Source organism: Ambystoma mexicanum, chromosome 5q, assembly GCF_040938575.1.
Source record: "Ambystoma mexicanum isolate Mex_15411 chromosome 5q, UKY_AmexF1_1, whole genome shotgun sequence".
NCBI classification, from domain to species: Eukaryota; Metazoa; Chordata; class Amphibia; order Caudata; family Ambystomatidae; genus Ambystoma; species Ambystoma mexicanum.
Genome location: NC_090933.1, coordinates 918,247,675 through 918,271,811, shown reverse-complemented (window position 1 = coordinate 918,271,811; position 24,137 = coordinate 918,247,675). Strand labels below are relative to the sequence as shown.

At 44.2% G+C, this 24,137-nt stretch overlaps 1 protein-coding gene across 8 annotated transcripts in view; it reads right to left on the bottom strand.

Annotated features, from left to right (window-relative positions):
- Nucleotides 1–24,137, bottom strand: part of VPS13B (vacuolar protein sorting 13 homolog B) — a 3,421,660-nt gene that overhangs the window by 916,207 nt on the left and 2,481,316 nt on the right. The window contains exon 33 of one of the 8 annotated variants that reach the window (XM_069621429.1): nucleotides 1,440–1,536. The exons of the other annotated variants lie outside the window; for them this stretch is intronic. Within the exon in view, the coding sequence (XP_069477530.1) occupies nucleotides 1,533–1,536 (4 nt within the window). The 3' untranslated portion in view covers nucleotides 1,440–1,532. Of the gene's footprint in view, nucleotides 1–1,439; nucleotides 1,537–24,137 lie in introns of those variants that run through there. 8 annotated transcript variants of the gene reach the window in all.

Genomic DNA, 24,137 nt, shown 5'->3' with positions numbered 1-24,137 from the left:
TGTTCCTTCAAACTTAATTACCAGATGCCAACTCAGCCTCGTAACATGGTCCCATTTTCTGAAGCCTCGAACGAGTCCGACAGTCTCATAGCCAGTTCCAAAACCTGTCGGAGATACCACTGTAAAGGCTATCACAGCAATAGGCTTTTTAACAACCTTCTTTGGGAGAAAGGATCAGTGTGAAGAACTTCTTGAGCCAGTGGATGTGAAAATATATTCTCTTCAATGCAGTCACACCATGGGCTTGCAAGTAGAATTGTTCATATAGCCAAATGCCAACATTTTTTATTTTACTCAAGCCAAAGTGTTTCATGGGTAGAAGGTCTGACGCATCGATTTAAAGAAGCTTTACTGAGTAACTGTGCTAACTACTGTGGTATGCATCCCACTTGGCCTACGTCAACATTCCTTCACTCAGATCTCAAAGTTGGGGAGGCAGTTGGTCAAAGCCTGGCACGGATCAGCATGCCCATTGATTATCCTATAAAGTAGAGTATCATCAGACCCTGCTTGATTGCTCTGACGAACTCCCAACCATGGGCGCTAGAACCTCCTGTAAGTGATCATCTAACAAGCAAAACATTAGGCCTTTTGCACCTCTTATTCCAGTGGGTCCCATTTTAATATGATGTTTCCTTTTAATTATGTAAATCAGGATTAGACATATGAGCAGGAAAGGTGCCATTGACTCCTTGGGGTTTGAATGGCCTGGGCGCCAGCCACCTTCAAACTCACTGAAAAAGAGCTGCTTCTTGTAAGGGAAAACCTCAGCTGAAGGGAGTTAATATAATAATAAAACACCTCAAAGACACCAAAATCTGATTATAGTTAACCACAGAGACTTGGGCTCCCTTGTCATGCACTGCACATGACCTCATGGGGATCATAAATGACATACAAAATGATATCATTGATGACAACCTTAATGACACCATATATGACACAACCAATGGCTTTATCTTGATCCCTTAATCATCAAGTTCGAACGATACACCAAAAGGGGATGGTGCCATAGAAGAGTGCATAAAAAATGTACAGAGAGCAGCTGCAAAAGGCTAGCACATTTTGCCTCCTCAATACACTGTTTCAATGATCATTTCATTTGTGGTTGGGAAGTTACACCGAAAGAAGTTTAATAAATCGCCGTTAGGAAGGAAGGGTGCCTTCGGATTTATTCTGTTTTTCAAATTCTGACTCCTGAGCTGAAGCCTATGGCACCCTACTTTGTTATTTTTACATGCATGGCACATTGGTACATAGTTTACACCGTAACCAAAGCCACAATGTTTCCTGGCATAGAATACTCAAAAGCCCACGAGACACTGCCTGCCTGTAACACCCATAATCATTGATGCAAAAACAAGCAACGCCTCTGGATAGTTTTTTCAATTTATTGGATGATTTCACCACTTTTATGGATTTCAAATGAAATGTTAAACATTTCTTTTTGGCATGCAGAAATCCTCCTCTGACATAATTCATGCAGATGTTTCGGCATTGCCCTTTCTCAGTGCGGCACTTCCAAAGATAATTCATCTGTATAAACAACACAGAAGACATTCTAAATGTTCCAGATACAATAACATCTTCATTATAAATGATCACGCTTTAATTATCACCATCACAATCATCTAAGGATTTATACTTACCACATGTGCCGTTTGGCATCAATTACACATTCTCATCAACTCGTAGCTGCAGGTTTCCCCACTGCACATAGAGTACCCATTTTGCTGAGCACCTAAAGACATTTCATAAACACTGAAGACATACTCTACAATGATACTTAATGTTACCCCACGACTTCCCACTCGATTCAAAGAATAACAAAAGTCAAATTGTTTGTGAATCCTTTTCAGGAATGTGTTGTCCAAGTCTGCCCGCAGACCTTGTCATACTTTTCACGCTGTTTCAGTTTGTGTGTGCTAGATAATTTCCCCCTCCCCCCCACCTCCCTGGGCGTGTGCAGGAATAAGCTCCAAAGAGAACATTTAGTTGAGCTACAGTATGATGTGTGCCAGTCAAATATCTGGTTACTGGTGATTTATGGTTCCAGTTCCTTATGTTGGACTTAGGCTCACTGTCACATACTTTTAATTCCCCAACATAAACCAACCATTTTGCCATGTATGCAACAAAATCAGAAAGGCAAGTCGCAAAATGACCAAAGAAATCCTCTTGCCCGTTCTTGGATAAGTGAACTGTCAATTAACAAAAAGGATAATGCACATATCCGTAAAAAAGGAAATGTGCCCTTTGTCTGAGCCTGTCAAAATGTGTGTCTTGGTTTATCATGTTAGCACTTGTTAGTATTTATGGACTTAATGTAGCCTTTAAATGTGTGGCACGCGGATATGAAAAAATAGGAGGCTCTCGGAACAGTTCATAACAAATCAAATCTTTGTTTAATAGATTCCATTATTTAAGCATGATCCTTTTCAGTCCACAAAATGGGCACTCCCCAATAGCCACTGGCGAGTAATTCACTCTTTGCAAGCAAAAAATGGTGTGCTGCGTTCATGTAGAGAACTGTCCTTCATGCCAGGGGCTGAATGGCGTTCATGCCTGGCTTGTGGCTTGCAACTAGGCATTTGCATGCCTGATTGTTTTGGCGTTTTTACTTTAGATAAAGAATTGACAATTGCTCAAGGTTGTTTTGGCGTTGTATTGATCTGGGTTGTAATAATACGTCCTTTGCATTTCTAATACTTTGGTTATTATCTCTATTTTGGTTGAGAATAACCTTGTGCAGAAAATCATGTGAATAATTCAACACATCTTATCTTGAACATTGCTGCGTCCATTTTGATAGTTTTTAGAAATAATGTCTGACTTTACGGAAGCCCCTATTTCAAATGTAAAGAATTGTGATTGGTTGCTAGTAGCATGCTGGTCTTATCTGCTACTTTTTTTTTACACATATCTAAGTGCAATACACTGTGTGGAAAAGTAACGGTTGTATTCGAGGATGCCAACAATTAGATTCTGGCAATGGAATATTCATTAAATGCTCTTCAATGTTTTTTTAACGTGTTTCCACCTAAAATAACACCATAAATATAGCTGAATTAGGACTACATGTCCTTCACATACTCATTGCTGTACAAAATGTACTGTGGGCCAAAATATGCCATAAACACGTTTGCATAACATGGTGCCGTTTTGTAACCCTTTAGAATTGGCTATTAAATCTAACATAGCTGTTGTGTAGGTTGATACCAATTAGTTTCCTGTAAGTAGCAAAATAGCTTTCTACATAAAATGATGACAAGACAATCATCATAAATCATACATTGTCGAAAGACACTGTTAGTGTCAGCCACTACTGGCCCTACCTTGTGCATTATGTACATTTCTGGGCATCGTTGGTATGAAACACATGGCTATGTACCCTACTTTGATTGTTTAAATAAGGATTATTAATAAGTAAGACAACATGGAATGTATCCAGCTGTGGGAGCTGCAAAGGCAGGAATATGTCACTTCAGTACAAACATACATACAGTAAACACTAACGTGCAATTCAGTGCTACATGGATTGGGGGTCTTTGTTTGTCTGATAATTGTTCACGGAGAACTGTCCGCAATAAATCTGCTCGCATTAGAACAATTTCTCAGACGAACAAACAAGCCCATTAGATATGAAGCCGAAATGACTCCGCCCCACCCACCCTCCCCTACTTACCTGTTTGCTCGCCTCCAGGTCCACTACACCCCTGTGGCGTCAATTCCACACCTCTAACGCAAATCGGATCCGATGCCACAGGCTCCCCTTTCCTTTTTTTTTTTCATTGGTCCCCTGCCTCCTATGTTGAGGAAGCAAGGGACACCCCTGCAACCCACTCAAGGCCAAAAATAGCAAACATAGGCAGTGGGGAACAATCCCGCCACCCCCGTTTCACAAGTTCGGTATGTTTAATAATCGATCGAATTCGGTCAAATGTACCATTCGATCGATTATATTCGATCAAGTTGGCTAATACCGTGCTACATAGTACAATGTAGTGTAGCAAAAACATAATGTGATTATTTGTAGTATATCACAGGAATACAAATCCACAAAACATGGTATGCAAAACAATATAGTGTACCATAGCAAAAGGAACAATGATACGGGTGAAGTGGCCCTGGTTTGATCCGTTATGAGGTGCATCTATGCTTTGGTTTCCCAGCATGAAAATGCTAAGAACACTTAGACATGGGAAGGTTGCAAACTGTGGTGGATAGACAACAATCATGTGACTCAAAAGTATGGATGACCTTTAGTTTTATTCTGATACACAGGATCCCGAGGGGATAAACACTTATAGGGACTACAGAAGAGGGATTCTCTCCTTGGGCATGGTCTATGTAAACAATGCTTGGATGGATTAAACAATTAATTAAACAATGAAGTGTCTAGGTTCTGCCTCCTGTGGGTACACAGACTCTCAAGTGTAACACTTCCTCATGGATATAGCTCCCAGCTGTACCTTTACCACAGGTCAAAGCCTCAGAGAACTATAGCACCCAGCTGCTTCTTGGTCACAGGCGTATTGTGTCCTATTCACTATTTGTAATCCACATGAGAAGGATAGTGTATGACACACTGGTTCCTGGTGTGTGTGTAAATATATGATGTAGTGCTGATTCTACCGTTTGGCTCATATAATGGATGGCGAGGCCTTCTCAATCTATACACTACCACACTCGTTTCCCTTCAAGGGTTATAGTGCCCTTAGCAATCAGGCAAATATGGTTCCCTTCTCACTGGAGTAGACTTATGGTTCAGTGGGTCAAAGGGTTTGAAATCCTTGGGTCTTTCGACAAGTATCTCTACAATGTTATGACCAGCAAACCTGGACACTCAGCGTTTTCCACATTAGGTCCCATATCAACCCTCTCTTAGTATTCCTTGAAAGCTCTGGCACCTGCACCTGCCCTTTCCGGTTTCTTCAATCGGTCAAAGGGTCCTGGGCTCCTGAGATCTCTGCTTGTAGACTCTGTCAGCTGCCCTACTACTGGTGTATCCCTTGCCTCTCTCACTCTTTTATAGCACAAGCCCACTATCTTAATTTGCTTTCTTTTGCTGTGATTGGACCAATGTAGTATTTTCCTGTATTGTCTCTCTGGAATGGTTATGTGGGCCAAAGCTTCCTCTTCTCCCTTGGTCCGCACTGTCCGAGCTTTTAAAATGGATGCCAGACATTTTGAAGCCAGATGGAGGTCCCACACTACAGCAGGCTCTGCTCTAACTATTCTGCAGGAAAATGATTTTCATGGTGCCCTCCAGGCATCTACACCTGCCCCCATCTTCTCTGCACTTTGGTCTTGGGGTAAGTCCGTGGGTCTGATATTCCATTTATCAGGTTTGTGGGTGGAGGCCTGTGCTGCGAGACAATTTCCAGTTGGAGTTGCCCCCTCCAAAATACATGGTCTCTGCAGCATCCCCGATATGCAGCCTTCAGGGAGTTGGTGGTTCTGTCTCCAAAGCCATGGTAGGGTTGCTACCCTGGGCTGCAGAGGACGGTGTAGGTCAGATGAAAAATATGGTGTTTCGACTTTGTCACACAGGCCAAACAAAAAGAGGCAATGTGGATACTCACCTAATCTTACCATGCATTGCAATGAGACTACAGTGAGATGAGCTGGGTAAAGGAGCTGTGCTGGGCTCTGGCAATGCGCAGAAGCGAGTAAATATCTTCCACTCCCTCCGTAGGGGTCCAGTCACTAGGTCCTATGGGCAGTAAAACTGTGTGGGACTGCAGGCACTGACAAATGAGGGAGGGCATTGACCTGTGGCTCCTCTGTGAACACCACTTTGGCCAGCCTGACTCGAAGTTCTTGAGTCCCGCTAAGAGCTTCTTGTGGATATCAATACAGGTGTAGGAGGCTGGAAACAACTTGGGCAGAGGTGGGATTCTTCTGGGAATTATCTGCGTAATCCTGCTTTTTACATTCTACTCTAACAAGTGGAAACTGCATGCAATGTAAAGGAGGCCAGCAGTGTGATTAGCTTAACAGAAGGGGCTTTGGTCTGCTAAATTCTGATGATCTGCTGGAAAGTAAGGGGATAGCACAGTTCACATGTATGTTGTGTGTCGTTGTTGTGGTTTGGGAGTTGAGCAGGACATACTGCTAAGTGAAAAAGTAACTGTGTGGGGTGAAATGCAATGTCTAAGACCTTTCAGGGGATATATTGTAGATGCACATGGGAGAGTGCAGTGTGACAATCCACTCTAAGTGGAGGAGAGGAAGAGCACTTCTACCACTGCACCCCACAGCCAGACATAACAACAATATACATGCTTTCACAAGAAAGACTGCTTCTCTACTGAGCTGGTCATGTCTGGTGGGCTTTCAATACCGCCTTCTTTGATTATTAGTTACTGAATATTATACTCGCTCAGTCTATCAGGGAGATGGTGTCAACATGGCATGACTCTTTCAGCCATGTCCCAGGCACAGTGTATCTGGGTGAGTCTGGGTGAGTAGGTGTACCATAGAGGCACACACAGTGCCAACATGTCTGGCAGCCTTCTTTAAAGGCAATTATAAAGTTGAAATTATACTTTGCATTTTAGAACGTAAATATGTTGTTAACTATAACATGTTCAATAATGTGTGTAGAAGACTGAATTACATGGTAAATAGAGCTTAATAAGCAAGTAACCCATTTATATCAGTAGCAGTTAACATTGAAAAAGATCAAATGTATATTGTCGTGCTCTAATAACTTTGAAAACACATGTATCACTTTAAATGGAGCAACCATAGTTTAAATAGCCACTAGATCATGTCTTTAATTTGTGTTTATTTTTATATCGATATATCAAGTATGTTGGATCTTAGGAGGTTCCCTTGGAGTTCAGCAATGAGAAGGTTTCATTTAAAGAGCTTTACACATGAACATAACTATTTACAACGATCCAACAACGATTTTTGACTAATTCAAAATGGCCGCCGGCGCGCGATGACGTCATCACGTTGTGTGCCGGCGCCATTTTTTCAACATAAAAGCAAACGGGACAACCAGCAACGCGTTTTCACGCGAGCAAGGTGCCCGGATGCTATTACTTTGGTCTACACAACAGGTAAGACTCCCCCTGTGGGGAGGGTGAACTTTAACCAACAGAATAATTTATATATGATATTTGTTAGAGTTTGAATACATTTTGGTTATTATTTATATTACCAGGAAGTCAAAGAAGTGACATTAAAAGACATGCAACGGCTAACATAAACATATGTGCTTGAGTGAAGAGAAATTGGAATTACCAATAAAGAAAAATAGTAAATCAGGCCAAAGATTTGAAGAAACGTTTTACACAGGTACTTTTTTCATAATGTGTATAGTTACAATTCAGAATACATGATTATCTCTTTGTTAATGCAAAATTATACAAAAAACTTTAGTTAATTATTCATTTCTTTACTATTAACAGTTCCTGATGAAGGTCTATTATTGACCGAAATGCATTGAACAGTATAATGTTTGCTAAAGGCCTCACAAAAATACAAATGATTGAATAAAAATATTTTTACCATAAATTCATCGAAATTATTAACATTTTCTCAAGAATTATTGAAGAAATCAAATACAAAAAGACAACTTCTATACAAAGTAAATAAGAAGAAATTTAGTGGGATATCCACACGAGTCCTTCCAGTAGACTGGTGACAATTAACCAGTCAAATATCATTAACATTTTTTACCCCCCTAAGCAACGGGGAGGAATCTGGCGACAGGACTAAATACCTCACCAAGTATAGACTACCTTATTAACTAACGAGTAGTGCCCACTCTTTCTCTTATTTGGACATTGTCAATTCGATTTGCATAACGAGTGAGAGGCACACTAAACTTTCAAAGCGAGAACAAGAATGTCATATGAAGAATTAAGTGGTTTAACGAACAAGAAAGCAGAAATATTGAGTTTTACTCTTGAAGAGGCCAATGCTATTCTCAATTCAATAAAAGATACCGGAGGAAGTTCTAGTACAATAGATCCTAATACAAGAATTAAAACACTGGAACGCCTCATACGTAAAGAGATAAACAGGAAATTACATGCTGTTACACTCACCAAGCACTATAAAGCACAAAGAATTCCAAGAGGTTTGAGGATTCCTCTGAAACCTACCCTATGTAAGGAGAGTCATGAATTTGTAAAAAAATGGGAAAAGATTTTGAACAGATGCTCTCTAGATCTAATATTATTAACAATACAGGAGCTTTCTAAAGAACTTGATAAATTAGCATCAGAAATTCAAGAAATTCAAACAGAATTGATTGAAACATTAAGTGTTACCGATTTAGACAAGATTTTAGAAGATATCAACAATAATCTTACTGTATATCGAACGGAATTAGAAACTAAGAAATTGCGAAAATATCGTAGAGACACATATGATTATTTGAACGATGAGGTCTACACTTGGATGAACAAATTTAATCAGAGACCAACTCCAAGAAATTCCACAAGTTCATCAGATCCAGATACAAGTGGACCAGAGTCATCGAACGCTGAGCGACAAGACGCAGGAGAAGGTACTAGCACAGGCGATCAACGCCCAACAGGAAGAGGCATTAACTTTAGAGGTACTTTTTTAGACAGAAACCAACGCGGAAAAGGACAAGGAGGGGACGCAGACAGAAATCGACAGCGTCCACATACACGACTGAATCCCAGGAAAACCTAGTAGTCAATTTGTCTAAATATCATTTGTCTAAACAAGAAAATACTCTACTACAGAAAGGACTTAACTTTGTCCCAACATATCATTCTACTCTTTTCGAAAAGAAAATAGAACTTTTCAAATTTTCAAGAAAGCTTAGACTAAAAGCATTTTTTGCAACAATTGAAGAAGACAACATAGAACAGTCAATACCAGAAATTGGGTACAAAGAATTCAAACCCAAGAGCACTTTCATACCTCCTGTTAATTATCCTATAATCGATGTGTTTCAAAGAATGGTTACTACTGATTTGAAGAAGCTTTCATATAAACCACCACGATATGGTAACTTCAGCAAACAAGACTTGAGCACCATTCGCAGATTATTTTCAAACAAAAACATAACATTTAAACCTGCAGACAAAGGAGGAGCGATGGTAATCCAAGACACGGAAGATTATCATCAGGAATGTATGCAACAACTTATGGATAGGTCAGTATACCAACCTATAGATAAAGATCCAATTGATGAGATTCAACAGAACTTGGAATACATATTAGATCTAGCGGAGAGCAACAAATGGATTACAGAAAAGACCAGACGTTTCTTAACCATTACTAGTCCAAGAACACCAGTGTTTTACACTATCCCCAAGATCCACAAAACACTAATAAAACCACCAGGTAGACCAATCGTATCAGCCACCAACAGTATTCTACAACCACTAGGAACATACTTGGATTATTTTTTACAACCGATAATACAAAATACCAATACTTATATCAAAGATACTACTCATTTTCTGAATATTCTAACCAACATATCTACGAATGACAATACCATCTTATTTACTGCAGATGTACGTAGCTTATATACCTCAATTCCACATAATCAAGGACAAGAAGCAGTGGAATGGCTCTTATTAAACACCAGAGGGGTAGAAGCATCAAAAGAATTTTTAATGATCCTTCTGGATTTCATCTCACAAAATTCATACTTCAGATATCGTGATCAATATTATCTGCAGACAAGCAGCACCTCCATGGGAGCCACAATGGCGCCAAGCTATGCTAATAGCTTCATGTATAAATTTGAAACAGAACACATACTAAATCATGATACTTGGAAACAACATCTTCAATACTGGGGAAGATACATTGATGATGTATTCGGAATCTGGCAGGGAAGTGAAGAACAGTTCATACAATTCACAGGATTTCTCAACACCATTGATACACGTATACAATTTACAACAACTCACAGCACAAAGAAAGTGAGTTTTTTGGACGTTACTGTGTCAAATCAAGATTCTAAGCTTGTCACTACTTTGTATCGTAAATCCAGTGATCGCAACAACTTATTACATCGTTTAAGTTTTCACCCTCAGAATACTCTTACCAGTCTCCCCTACAGTCAAATGCTAAGAGTTAAGAAGATAGTGCAAGATGAAGTAGAATGCGAAAAACAAATCAAAGAGATGGCAACGAGATTTGCACAAAGAGGGTATTCAACACAAGAGATTAACAAATCCGTCTCTAAAGTGACCACAATCAACAGACAAGAGATCCTTGTAAAAACACCAACAACCAAAGAAACTCCGCTTATCTATGTTACTAAATACTCTGTAGAAAGCAACAAAGTCAAGAAAATTGTCCTGAAACATTGGCATTTCTTATCAGAAGACAGAACATTGGGATATCTGTACACCACTCCACCAATATTTGCTTATACTAGAAGTAAGAACATTAAGGATATGCTTATACGCAGTGACTCTCAAGAACAAAAACAAAGAACAACAAAGAAGGGAACTTATCCATGTTTAAATTGTTCAAATTGTAATATGGTTCAGAAGGGGGATGTTGTATTCCACCCAAAAACAGGACATAAAATCTACTTGAAAAAATGTGCAACATGTGACACCATGAACGTCATATATAGTATCAAGTGCCTGTGTGGCAAATTTTATGTGGGACAGACTGCTCGTAAAGCGAAAATTAGATGGAATGAACATCGTTCTAACATTCGCACAGGCAACACCAAATCTCCAGTAGCGAGACATTTCAAAGAATCTCAACACCAGATAGCACAATTGAAATTTCAAATTTTGGATGTACTAGAAGTTTATCAAGGACAGAGAGTGGATATTAACAGACTCTTAAACCAGAAAGAAACTTTCTGGATTGAAAAACTCAACTCCATGCAACCGGATGGTCTCAACGAGGAATGTAATTTTGCATGTTTTCTTTAAAGGCAATTATAAAGTTGAAATTATACTTTGCATTTTAGAACGTAAATATGTTGTTAACTATAACATGTTCAATAATGTGTGTAGAAGACTGAATTACATGGTAAATAGAGCTTAATAAGCAAGTAACCCATTTATATCAGTAGCAGTTAACATTGAAAAAGATCAAATGTATATTGTCGTGCTCTAATAACTTTGAAAACACATGTATCACTTTAAATGGAGCAACCATAGTTTAAATAGCCACTAGATCATGTCTTTAATTTGTGTTTATTTTTATATCGAATTATCAAGTATGTTGGATCTTAGGAGGTTCCCTTGGAGTTCAGCAATGAGAAGGTTTCATTTAAAGAGCTTTACACATGAACATAACTATTTACAACGATCCAACAACGATTTTTGACTAATTCAAAATGGCCGCCGGCGCGCGATGACGTCATCACGTTGATGACGTCACCGCGTTGTGTGCCGGCGCCATTTTTTCAACATAAAAGCAAACGGGACAACCAGCAACGCGTTTTCACGCGAGCAAGGTGCCCGGATGCTATTACTTTGGTCTACACAACAGGTAAGACTCCCCCTGTGGGGAGGGTGAACTTTAACCAACAGAATAATTTATATATGATATTTGTTAGAGTTTGAATACATTTTGGTTATTATTTATATTACCAGGAAGTCAAAGAAGTGACATTAAAAGACATGCAACGGCTAACATAAACATATGTGCTTGAGTGAAGAGAAATTGGAATTACCAATAAAGAAAAATAGTAAATCAGGCCAAAGATTTGAAGCAACGTTTTACACAGGTACTTTTTTCATAATGTGTATAGTTACAATTCAGAATACATGATTATCTCTTTGTTAATGCAAAATTATACAAAAAACTTTAGTTAATTATTCTTTTCTTTACTATTAACAGTTCCTGATGAAGGTCTATTATTGACCGAAATGCATTGAACAGTATAATGTTTGCTAAAGGCCTCACAAAAATACAAATGATTGAATAAAAATATTTTTACCATAAATTCATCGAAATTATTAACATTTTCTCAAGAATTATTGAAGAAATCAAATACAAAAAGACAACTTCTATACAAAGTAAATAAGAAGAAATTTAGTGGGATATCCACACGAGTCCTTCCAGTAGACTGGTGACAATTAACCAGTCAAATATCATTAGCTTTCAATGGAATGCCATCTGTGAGAAATCCATGGAATTTGTCCCTTCTCCCCAAGGGGGAACCACCCCCTTTGGGTCTAGGGAAGTGATCCTGCAACGCAATATACTCCCTAACGGACAGGGAAAACGGGATCTCACTGGGGGTGATAACCCCTTAAGGGACAAAACATCCCCTAGTAGATATGCTTCCACTCCTCCCTATTTTGCAGACCCTCCCATCGTTGCAGGATAAATGGCAATAGAATCTGCAGGGCACTTTAAATGGGTTTGTCTTGGTTTCTGACTCGGTTTTGACGACGTCCCTACCGTACGCCCAGAAGCAATTGTGTCCTCTCCTGCATTCCAGGAAGCAACTGACAAGGCTTGGTGCCCAAGCAGGTGAGGAGACAGCCAATCCGTGGCTGGAGCAAGGCTGTATCCTTGGAGCACAGAGGAGGATGCTACCCCTCACAGGAACCTGGAGGAAGGACCACGTTGAAGGCATGGTGGGCAGAGATCCCACAGAATGCTTCCACGCCCAGGAAAAAGCAGAAAGCCTAGAGCCGCCAGAGTGCAAGAATGAAGAACTCAGCAGTCGCAGCTTGCCAGTATACCATCAACTAGATGATGAAGTATTGTCCCGAGTGATAGGAGGAACAAGGGACGGAGACCCAACAGCGGGGATGTCAAACTTGTGATTCCACAACCGGACTAGGTGCCGCCTTCCCCACCAGGCCCTGTCACAAGCAAATGGGTACAAGGCCAGAGGCTGGAAGCAGGTGAGGGGTGCTCAACGAAGAAGCCCACAGGGGGCTAATACTGTGAAGGGCTTGCAAGGGGCCAAAACTGAAAATTACCCAAGAAGGGTTACTACTGACAATATCTGGGGAAGAGGAGATCCCAGAGAACGAGAGAGACCCACAAGGGGCCAAAAGTGACAATACCCACAGGGAGTAAAAAGAAACAAATAGGCCTGTGAAGGGCTAACAGTAAGAATATCCCAGATGGGGGTGAACCTTGCATGAGAATCCTAAAGCCAGAAAGGCCGACCAGCCTACAAGAAACTGAAATGACCTCCCCTGGCGATGAAAGCAAAACACAAAGCCAGTGAGTGGCCTGAAGGGCCAATAGTTCAAGTCGAACTAGAAGAGAGAAACATTGTCATGCATTCTATCAGAAGGAAATAGAGGCTTATTTTGAGAAGCAAGCAGCATTTTGAAAACAAGTCGCTTGCACTTGGAACTGTTGGGACAGTTTACCTTGAGGCCCCGAGTTACCTTTTCCAGGAGCAGAAAAGACCCAAGGAACTGAACTTTTAACTTTTTAACAATGAGGAGAACCAGAGAGAGAATTGTTAGGGGGGAGAGAAACTAGCTACCAGGAGTCAAAGTAGAGTGAAGCCAACTTACGTAGGCCAGTCACATTGTTTCGTTTTTAGTGGTAGGGCTAGCACAGGATAGAATATGTTTTGGATGTAGGAAAGATTTAATGTGAGACATCCAGACAAGCACTTGTTTGTTATGTTTGTATAAAATCGGGAAGCTCATCGGAAATATACGGCTAATACAGGGTTTCTTTTCTTTAATATACACCCTTGAAACATGTCCGTTTATCTGTTTCCACTGTCTGACTTACCACAGAGCATATGATCAAGTACCATCAGATGTCTATGTATGCAGTCATATTGGCAAGTATGGTTTTCACATGACTAAGCACTACTTTAATATCAATACTTTCATCTATCATTGCTCTGCCACTTTCATTCTATGTCCAAGTACTGCCAGACAAAACTGAAGAACTTCCATCATATGCACAAATATATGGCATTCATATGCCTGGGAACTGAGTAAGGACAGCCATCATATGCTCAATTGTTTAATGCTTTTGTCCTATGCAATGATCTCCCAATCGTGAGGCTGTAAGTTAGGTGAGAGGGACTCTGGGGACTTTGTTAAGATACAGGCTCTGTGATGCCAAATCTGGAGACAATATATGGAGGATCTCCCTGTGCCTCTCCCTTTTTCCCAATTCATCACTGAAGCCACCTGTATTCGCCAAGACGCCATTAACGAGGGATTCAGATCTGGAAAGATACATCCCATGTTTGCATTCCAAGAGTCCCGATCACAAACTTTGTGAATATCACTGGCAAGGGAACATTGGTAGAACCAGTTGGCCGCCATCACTTTGCTGGCTGATTCCAAGATGGGTTGGCATGCCATATAAGGTCTTGGGCTGCAGTAACCAAAAACATCAACAATAAAAACTGTAGTAGCCTTATTTGGACCCTCTAACAAGTCAAAACTCTCCCCGATAAGGCGGTCATAGTCCCGATTAGTCGAAGCCTTGTTATGAAAGGGACCATGGATAAGCCCAGAGGGATGGTCTCTGGAAACAAGTTGACAATGCATAGGAGTGTGTAGCAAGCATGAAGAGAGAAGAATGGAGGAAAGAACAGTGAAGGCATGCAGAAGGGAAAGAGAGGTTCAAGGAGAATCATGTTGGAGGATAGCAGATGGGGGGAGGAAGAAAGATCGTCAGTGGTAGAAGAAGGCAAAAAGCAGGGGGAATAAATTGACAGGTGTCCAGAGTAGAGAACCAGCACTTGCCAAGCCAAAACGGTTATAGACAGAGCGATGCTGAGATGTAAACAGGAAAACCAGAGAAGCTAAAGTATTGAGGCTAGTGAAGTTAAAAGCACTGTTAACCTGAGCTCAGAGACTGACAGGGCTAAATGCCCAACAAACCAAAAGAAATGGATAGAAATGGAATAGAAACGGATATGGGACAGCTGGGAAGAACAAGTTACTCTCTTACCTGGTAACATTCTTTCGATGAGATGGTCCGACGACCTATTCCATATCTATGACAGGTAATGTCCACAGCTGTGCTGCTTCGGAATATTTTCGGCATCTGCGTCCTGTGTCGATGACGTTGATGCGCCATCCCCGAGGACCTCCTCCGACGGCCGACGTCACCCGATGTGATAAGTAGGACGCACAACGCCCGTAGCCTCAGTTGTAGTTTTTTCCCCAGAACGTGTGACACCAGTTTTCTGCCAGTCAGACACACAAGGCCTTGCGGAACGCAAGCTGCAATCGCATAAGAAATTCTGCAGCGGGTAAGGTAGGGAGGGAGCAATATTGAATACTCGTCGGACCATCCCATCGAAAGAACGTTACCCGGTAAGAGAGTAACTTGTTCTTTGAGGGGATTGGGTCCTCCGGCGTATTCCATATCTATGACAGACTCCCAAAGCAGTACCAAGCAAAGAGGTGGGAAAACAATTTAGAACACAAATTTAGCATGCCCAATCAAATTGCGGAATAAAGGACTGCCTTGACAAAGGCCAGATCCTGCCCTCGGATGGAATCGAGGGAGTAGTGACGTACAAAAGTATGTACCGAAGCCCAGGTGGCTGCATCACAGATGTGACGAATAGGAACACCCCTCTGCAGGGCAGTAGATGCAGCCATACCCCTGGTAGAATGGGCCCGCAAGCCAGCCGGAGGGTCCTCACCCGCCAAGCGGTAACACTCGGAGATAGCTAAAATAATCCAACGAGGCAAAGTCTGTTTCGTCACAGCTTGTCCCAAACACTTTCCAGCGTAACCAATGAAAAGTTGATCGTCCACTCTGACCCGGGACATACGCGAAATATAAAAGCTCAACCCTCTCCTAGGATCAAGCCTATGGAGCCTCTCGTCTTCCTTACCAGGATGTGGAAGAGGATAGAATGCCGGAAGAACCACCTTCTGGCTCAAATTAAATTCCGAAACCACCTTCGGAAGAAAGGACGAACGAACTCGAAGGACAACCCTGTCCTTATGAAACACAGTGAAGGGTGGCTTAACTGAAAGTGCCTGTAACTCACTCACTCTGCGAGCGGAAGTAACGGCAACCAAAAAAACAGTTTTAATAGTTAACTGTCTCAAAGGGCAAGAATGCAAAGGCTCAAACGGAGCACCCATAAGAAACTTAAGAACAAGGTTTAAATCCCAACCGGGCACCAGAAAAGGTGACGGAGGGAACACATTATTGAGCCCTTTCAAAAATGGAGAAATTAAAGGAATCTTAAAATAGGAACACTCTTCAGACGAGCGCTTATATATGGACAGCGCCGCCAGGTAACCTTTAATGGTACCCACTTGCAAGCCCCTGTGGGCCAAGGAAAGCAAAAAAGACAGAACCGTGGGAATGTCACACTCAAAAGGATCCACATTCTTAACTCTGCACCAGTCGCAGAACTTACGCCAACGGCAATGGTACAGAGCCTTTGTTGCCGGCCATCTGGCCGAGAGCAACACCTCCAACACGTCTTCAGGGAGGTCCCAATCCTTATACGTGAACCTTTCAGAAACCAAGCGTGAAGTTTGAGGGATCTGACCTCTGGATGGAGAACCTAACCCCCCTCCCGTGAGAGCAGATCATCTTGGTAGGGAAGACGATGAAGAGGGCAGATGGACAAGTTGAGAAGGTCCGGGTACCACGTCCTCCGGGCCCACGCCGGAGCAATGAGGATCATCCGGGAACGGAACCTCCGTAACCTCCGCAGTACTTGCGGGATGACGGGGACTGGAGGAAACGCATACAGCAGTGGGAATGACAACTCCACCACAAACGCATCTCCTAAGGATCCTTTTGGAGGAAATTCCAGCAAGCAGAACCTTTCGCACTTCCGGTTGACACTGGAGGCGAAGAGATTCACTTGAGAGGTCCCCCAAAGGGCGAAGATCTCCAGGAGAATCTCCTGAGCCAGCTCCCACTCGTGAGAGATTGTGCTCTATCTGCTCAGAGCGTCCGCCGTCTCGTTGTCATCTCCGGTCAGATGAACAGCCGAGATCGAAACTTCCTGCTGGATGGTCCAGAACTCGAGCTGCATCGCCTCCCTGCACAGAGGAAGTGACCCTGCCCCCCCTTTTTGTTGAGGTAGTGCATGGCCACCGTGTTGTCCGTTAGGATCAGGACACTCTTTCCTCGCACAGTCGGCAGACCAACGACTGCTGACTGTCAACTCATTGGCATGAGCTCCCCATCCCGAGAGGGATGCGTCCGTCACAATCGTCACCTCCAGCCAGGCAAGCCAGAACGGAGCCCCCTTCATCAGATTGCCTTGAAAGGCCCACCACAGAAGGTGCTGGGCGACCAAGGGCGGCACCTGAACAGGGTCCGACATCCTTCCGGAAGATTGCGACCACTGCATCTTGAGTGCCCACTGCAAAGATCTCATCCGCAGACGAGCCCCTGGCACCAGAAGAATGCAGGATGCCATGAGGCTGAGCAACCTCAAGAACTCGAACGCCGGGAGCATCTGGGCAAGTTGAAACTTGTGCACCATCTGCTGAATGTGAAGAGCCCTCACCTGGGGAGGGAAACACAGCCCCAGGGATGTGTTGAGCACTGCTCTGATGTACTGGAGCCGCTTTGTTGGCGTCAAATGGGACTTGTTTAAATTGAGGGAGAAGCCCAGCTTGTGAAGGGAGTGGCAGGTGACGGACAGATGATCCAGGACTTGCTCGGGAGAGCTCCCCCTGATCAACCAATCGTCCAGGTAGGGGTAGACGTGAATCCCCCCTTTCCTGAGATGCGCTGCCACCACCACGAGCTTGGTGAAAACCCTCGGGAGGAGGTCAATCCGAATGGCAGGACCCGAAACTGAAAGTGCGAGTCACCAACCGCGAACCTCAGGTACTTCTTGTGCTTGGGATGGATCGGCACATGGAAGTAAGCATCCTTGAGGTCGAGAGACACCAACCAGTCCTGAAGTTGAAGGGCCTGGAGGACTTGAGAGAGAGAGTAACCATCTTGAACTTGTCCTTCCTGAGGAGTTTGTTCAAACCGCGCAAGTCCATGATGGGTCTCAATCCCCAGTCTTTCTTCGAAATCAAAAAATAAGGGGAATACCATCCCTTGTTCCTCTCCGCTACAGGCACCAGTTCTATGGCGCCTTTCTCCAGCAGGGCTTGAATTTCCTGCGCAAGGAGCGGATCCGGACTCTTCAAAGAAAGGTTCCCAGGTGGATTGTCGTGAGGCCTCTGCCGAAAGGGAAGACAGTAGCCGTGGGTTATGATCTCCAGAACCCACACATCTGAAGTAATGGCACGCCACTCTACAAGATGCTGCGCCAGCCTTCCCCCAACCGGCGAACCATGGGACCTGACCTCGTGACTGAGTGGTAGCGTCTGCGGTGTTGCCTGAGGGCAAAGAGGCAACTGCCCGAGCGGCCTTGGCACCTCGAGTACCCTGTTTTCCACCTCTGGCACTCTTACGGTGTCCTCTTTGACTGGCAGCTCCTCTCGCTTTACTGAAGGACGAGTAATAACGAAAGGAACCTCCCCTCCACTGTTGTCCCCTAGGACGAAAAGGCAGAGGTTGTCGAACTGCAGCGCCCAATGACTTTGCTGCAGCTTTGGAGGTCTGCAACCTCTCAAGGCTCTCGTCAGCCTTGCTGCCAAAAAGATGTTCACCGTCAAAGGGCATGTTGAGGAGTCGGGACTGCACATCAGGAGCAAACCCCAACTTCCGCAACCACACAAACCTGCGTATTACGGTGCTCGCCGCCATGGACCGGCTGACACAGTCTGCCATGTCCAAACCCGACTGAACGGCCTCACACATGGCATCCTTGCCATCGTGCACCATAGCAAGGAAACCATCCCGTTCGTCCCCTTCAGGAATATGTTCAGCCGCTAATGCAACACAGTTCCACAGTGTGTGCGTGAAACGCGACAAGGCACATATGGAGTTGGGCGCCGGAAGCGCCATACCCCTGAAAACACTTTCTTCGCCTAGCCATCAAAACGTTTGTCGTCCCTATCCGGAGGGATGGTAGAATACGATTTCTGCTTTGCCGGGGCCATAGCCGCCTGCACCACCAAACTCTCCGGAGTGGGGTGCCTGGACAAGTAGCAGGGGTCACTACTGGCTGGATGGTATTTTCGCGACAAAGACTTGCCCACTGCCGGGAGACTCTCCGGAGCAGTCCAAGCCACCGCCACCCTTCTCTGCAGACCCATATGAAACGGCAGTTCCGGGTCAGTGGGGGGACCAAGATCAAGGCTGTCCGTGAGATCATCCTGAACAAACTCCTCTGGGGGAGCCGCCCATCCCAAGTACTCGCTGACCCAAGACATAAGGCGCCGGTATGAAGAATCGGCATGAGTGCCAGGCTCCGGCCTACAAAACTCCACCTCCGGAGAGGTGTCCAGTCCACTGGCATCATGCAGTGACTGCCTCAGGTCATCAAATTGGCTATGGCCCGACAGAAGCTCATCTGGCACCTTAACCGGAACCAAGCCTTCATCAGAGCATTCATCGCCCTCTGAAATGTACTCCAGGCGGTGGGAGGAAGACACCTGGGGACCAAAGCTATGCCTGACCTTACCAGAGCCTTTCTAGGGGCTACCCCCATGCCACGGGGCCCCTCCGACACCACCGCCTCGAAAGGCGTCGAGGGCGCCGACCGAGTCGGCGCTGGCGTCGAGAGAATCGGCGTCAGCCGCAGCGCCGCCAACACCGGCGGCGTCGACACAGGCCTCGAAGCCAGGGCTCCGAGCGTGTCCTTCGACGACCTAGGCACCGACAGCGTTGACGACCCCCTTGAAAGCGGAGCCTCGAGAGAGGTCGTCGACGACCTCGGTGCCACAGGCGTCGACGTCTTCCTCGAAGACGGCACAGGATCACGCGGTCCCGAGCGAGTCGAGGACCGGGACCTGGAACGGGCATGGTGAGAACGGTTGCCCTTGTCCGAGCGGGACCTCTCCCGCGAACCATGCCGACCACCTGAGCCCGAAGGCGTGTGAGCGGGGTCTCTCGACCGATCACGACCGACCCCACTCTGAGGCGCGGACGGACCGGTGCCCTGCAATTCAAGAATCGCTAACATCTTCTTCCCGAAGGAAGCCCATTCCTCCGGTGTCGCTTGCATGGTGGGATAAGCGACCTGCCGACGGGCGGAGTCCTCGGAAGAGGACGGGGAAAGTGACCGATGCCGGCGCTTCCGGGAATGCCTCGAAGAGGCAGAAGTGTGGCAAGACCGACTCCTGGAAGGAGACCCACTGGACCTCCGGCGATGACGCGGAGAGTTGCCTCTCGAATCATCTGTCGAAAGCCCCGCAGACCTTGACTTCTGGGGCTTAGACACCCTACCTACTGACAACTTCTTGCGCTCCCGCAAGGCCTTGGCCGTGAGCGACTGGCAGTCGATACAGTCATCCGTGTCGTGGGCCTCCCCGAGGCACCAGAAGCAGGCATCGTGCAAGTCAGTTACCGACATCTTGGACCCACAGTCCCTGCATTTCTTGAAGCCCGGACGCGGGGTTGAAGACGAGGTAGACATCGTCACGAACAGGCTTTTGCACAAAAACCAAACAGGTTCAAAGAACCGAGAAGAATACAACAAACTTCAAAGTGTCGAGGCGTACCGAGATTCACGAAGCGAACACGTTCGCGGAAAAAACGGAACTGAGGCTATGGGCGTCGTGCGTCCTACTTATCACATTGGGTGACGTCGGCCGTCGGAGGAGGTCCTCGGGGACGGTGCATCGACGTCATCGACGCAGGAAAGTTTCCGAAGCAGCACAGCTGTAGGCATTACCTGTCATAGATATGGAATACGTCAGAGGACCCAATCCCCTCGAAATAAAATCTAAAAAAAGGGGGAAACCCCCCCATCATGGAAGCTAAAAAGATTTGTTCATTGTGAATCTGAGCCAACAGGTTCATTGTAGAATGCAGCTAAGAGGACTCGCTCTGAAGCTGAGCCATGAAGGATTGGAGTGAGACGGAACCAGGAGGACTCTGAAATCATCTGAGAACTCTTTGTGAACCGGAGCCAGGAGAGCCCACTGAGAAGCAGAACAAGGGTGGCATAGAGAACCTTAGACCAAAGAACTGAATACAAAACTGAGCCAGGAAGGAGGTTGCGGTGGTCTCTGGCCTGAGTCTGAAACGCTGGGAGGCTCAGATAATGATTGCAGTCTGACAATCCACCTGGGACAGAAATTGAAGAAATCCACAGTAATAGGCATTCCCAGTCGTAGTACTGAGGAAATAGCTAGACAGAGAGGCACCCTGACATCCAACTAAACTGGGTAGCGGTCCAGATTTCTCTTAAAGTGTGGGCTATTTTTATCAGTTTCCAAGTACTTTGTACGTGTTTTGACAATGTGTTCTTGAACGCTCTTAAACGTAAAGATAAGAACGAGTGCAATCTTTTCATCCTACACTGTACATTTTGTATATCAATTTTGCGTTTTTTGCATTTTTCTTTGTGCTTTGTTCAAATTGACCTTCAGTCAGCATTGGGATTAATAAAAAAATGTGTGCCTAACCAAATGTTTAATACAATATGATACATGGCAAAAAATGAAAAATGCTTCCATATTGCACATGATTGTGACATTTATTGTTTACAGGTTCCTGTTAGATAGGCGTCACATTCAGAGTATGCCTCAAACTATCAAACCCTTAAAATAGTAGAAATTGAGGTTCCGTTTGAAATTATTTTCCTGGTGGGACAACCTCTTGTGTTATAATTGGATAGACGGTGGTCAAGCCGAGCAGTGACACACAAAGCAATTGGAAAAGGTTTTTCAAAAGAAATTGCAATCAACAGAGGCGTAAAGCAAGGATGCCCGTTAGCACCAGCACTTTTCACGGCCTTCCTTGGCGACTACAAAGACTCTGGAAAAGAACTCAGAACCTTCGCACCGAAACTGGGCCACACCCTAATTCCAAGGCTCCTCTACGCAGATGATATTATACTCCTCGACCAAACCCCGTAGGGCTGCAACGCCAACTAAATAAATTAGCAAATTACATCTCAGAAAACAACCTTGAAATAAACAAGGAGAAAACAAAAATTTTGATCCTCGAAAAATCAGCTGCAAGGAAAAAAACACATCATTGTTCAATCGAGAACATTAAAATCGAAGTCGTAAAGGAGTTCAAATACCTTGCAGTACTAACCGACAGCTCAGGCAACGAAGCAAGAATGCAACACAACCTTTGGGAAAAGACCAGAAAAGTCGCAGCCCAGGGTCGAGTAATGGACAGGAAATTTGGCCGCTTCTCTTTGCTACCAATCATAAAGTTCTTCAAAGGCAAAGTGGTCCCAGCCCTGACATATGGGGGGGGAGCCTTCCTGACAATCCCACAAGCCATCTGGGACGAGCTGGAGGGCCACTTTTGGCGAGAAGTAATGCGATTCCCTAAATCAACAGCGACCGCGGCAATCAGAAGAGAACTAGGACTATCCTCCCTGAAAGCGACAGTGGACGCGAACAAAATGTCATTATACAGGAAAATAATCATGCCAGAAGCACCTAGTCAATACAAATTGATCAACCAAGAAATCCAAAGAGGAAACTGCAAACCACTATTAGCCTTGGCTACAAAAAATGAAAATACCCTGGCAGAACTCGGTTACACCAAAGAAGAGCTCTTCCTTACCCCCAACAAAATCAAGAAGAAAATGGATCTACAAGATTGGATACTCACGCAAGAAAAAGCAGCATCCAATAAACTCCTTGCCCATCTGCCACAACAAAAACCCTAAGGCAATCTTTCTTAAGGGCACGACTAAACCTATTACCAACAAACGAAATCAGAGCATTGAGAGGCCTGACCAACACGAGCACCTGCAGATTGTGCAAAGATCCCACACAAACTGAAACAATACGCCATCTTCTAACACACTGTACAAAAACAATCGACCTAAGGCAAGCCTTTTTACTCCGGCTATTAAAACCATTTGACTTACGCGAAGAAGAAGTCTGGTGGAACCGACTTATAAGTGGAAATAAAACCTCATGGGCAATCGCAGCAGCAAAGATTATAGACGCAGCCATTGCAAAATGCTGTAAAGAAATAAACCATCTAGAAAGCCTGACAGGTGAATAACCACATATTCACACCCAGCACCCGAAACTCAAACGCTTACATCCGCAGAACAACAAGCATCTAGTATCAAGGAATAAAGAGCTTAAGAGCTTCCCCACCGACTTTGCAGCCCTTTGTAAAATCAAAGAAATTTGACAAACACAACAAAAAAAAAAAGGGTTTTATAACTCTTTTATAAGATGTCCTTTAAGGAGATGTCATTTTAAACGCATACAGGATCTAGGAAATCAACTACAAATGTTAAGAGAATATCTGTAGTTCAAAGTGACAAAATGGGACAACATAAAGTGGGTTCAGTTCCATCTGGTTAATGCCTTCAGAGGTTAATATCCAACACACAAATTAAAAATACTATTCTAATAAGTTATTGCCCCTTCTCGGGACACCCTATACTACAAAATAAGTTTTCAAACAATTTTGCAAAAAAAGTATTCAATACAAGTCTTTAAAGTCCTTAACCTTCAGGCCATCCACTGCACAACATAAGACTGTAACCATATGCCCTATAAGAGAACATTTTCCAAGGTTTGGCCAACGCAAGAGTTCAATAAACCTCAACTGCAAATGTCTTGTCTTTTCTTCTGGTGAGGTACTTCCTGAGTATACTCCCAGTCTGGACTCTTTGTAGTATTCCTGCTTTCACCAGCTCAATGAAGACTTCTCCTAGTAGTTTCAGTGGTTCCTTGTATCATGTTCTGTGGTAGGCTCTTAGTCAGCCCCGGCTGTCTTCTATGCAGGGAGTTTCACTGAACACCCCCATTGTCCATCTGTTCTCTATGCAATCTTGGAATGAATAGCTTTCACTTTGGTAAGTCTCTCCCATATCCTGGGTTTTACAGCTTCAACTTCTGACAGGTCCCTTCCTGACCTTAGCTTGAATAGGTACCCTCTTCACCCCTAATCTAATCCAGGGCCTGTTGAGCAGGATATCTTAGGCACCCACCTATTGTGGCTCACCCATGAATTCATCTTTCCTAAGGGCTCCTGGTTCTTGGCTCTGGAATCTCCTTGAGTCAACCTTTCACACAGCCACTCAGTGTTCAGCCAGTAGGAAATGTGGCTTAGCCCCCTGAAGAGTAATGGCTGTAGGATGGCTAAGATAAGTGCTACCTCTGACTCGCTAGCGTAGTCAATGTGTACCCAAGGACAGTGTGAGAGAGCCTATGACTCTC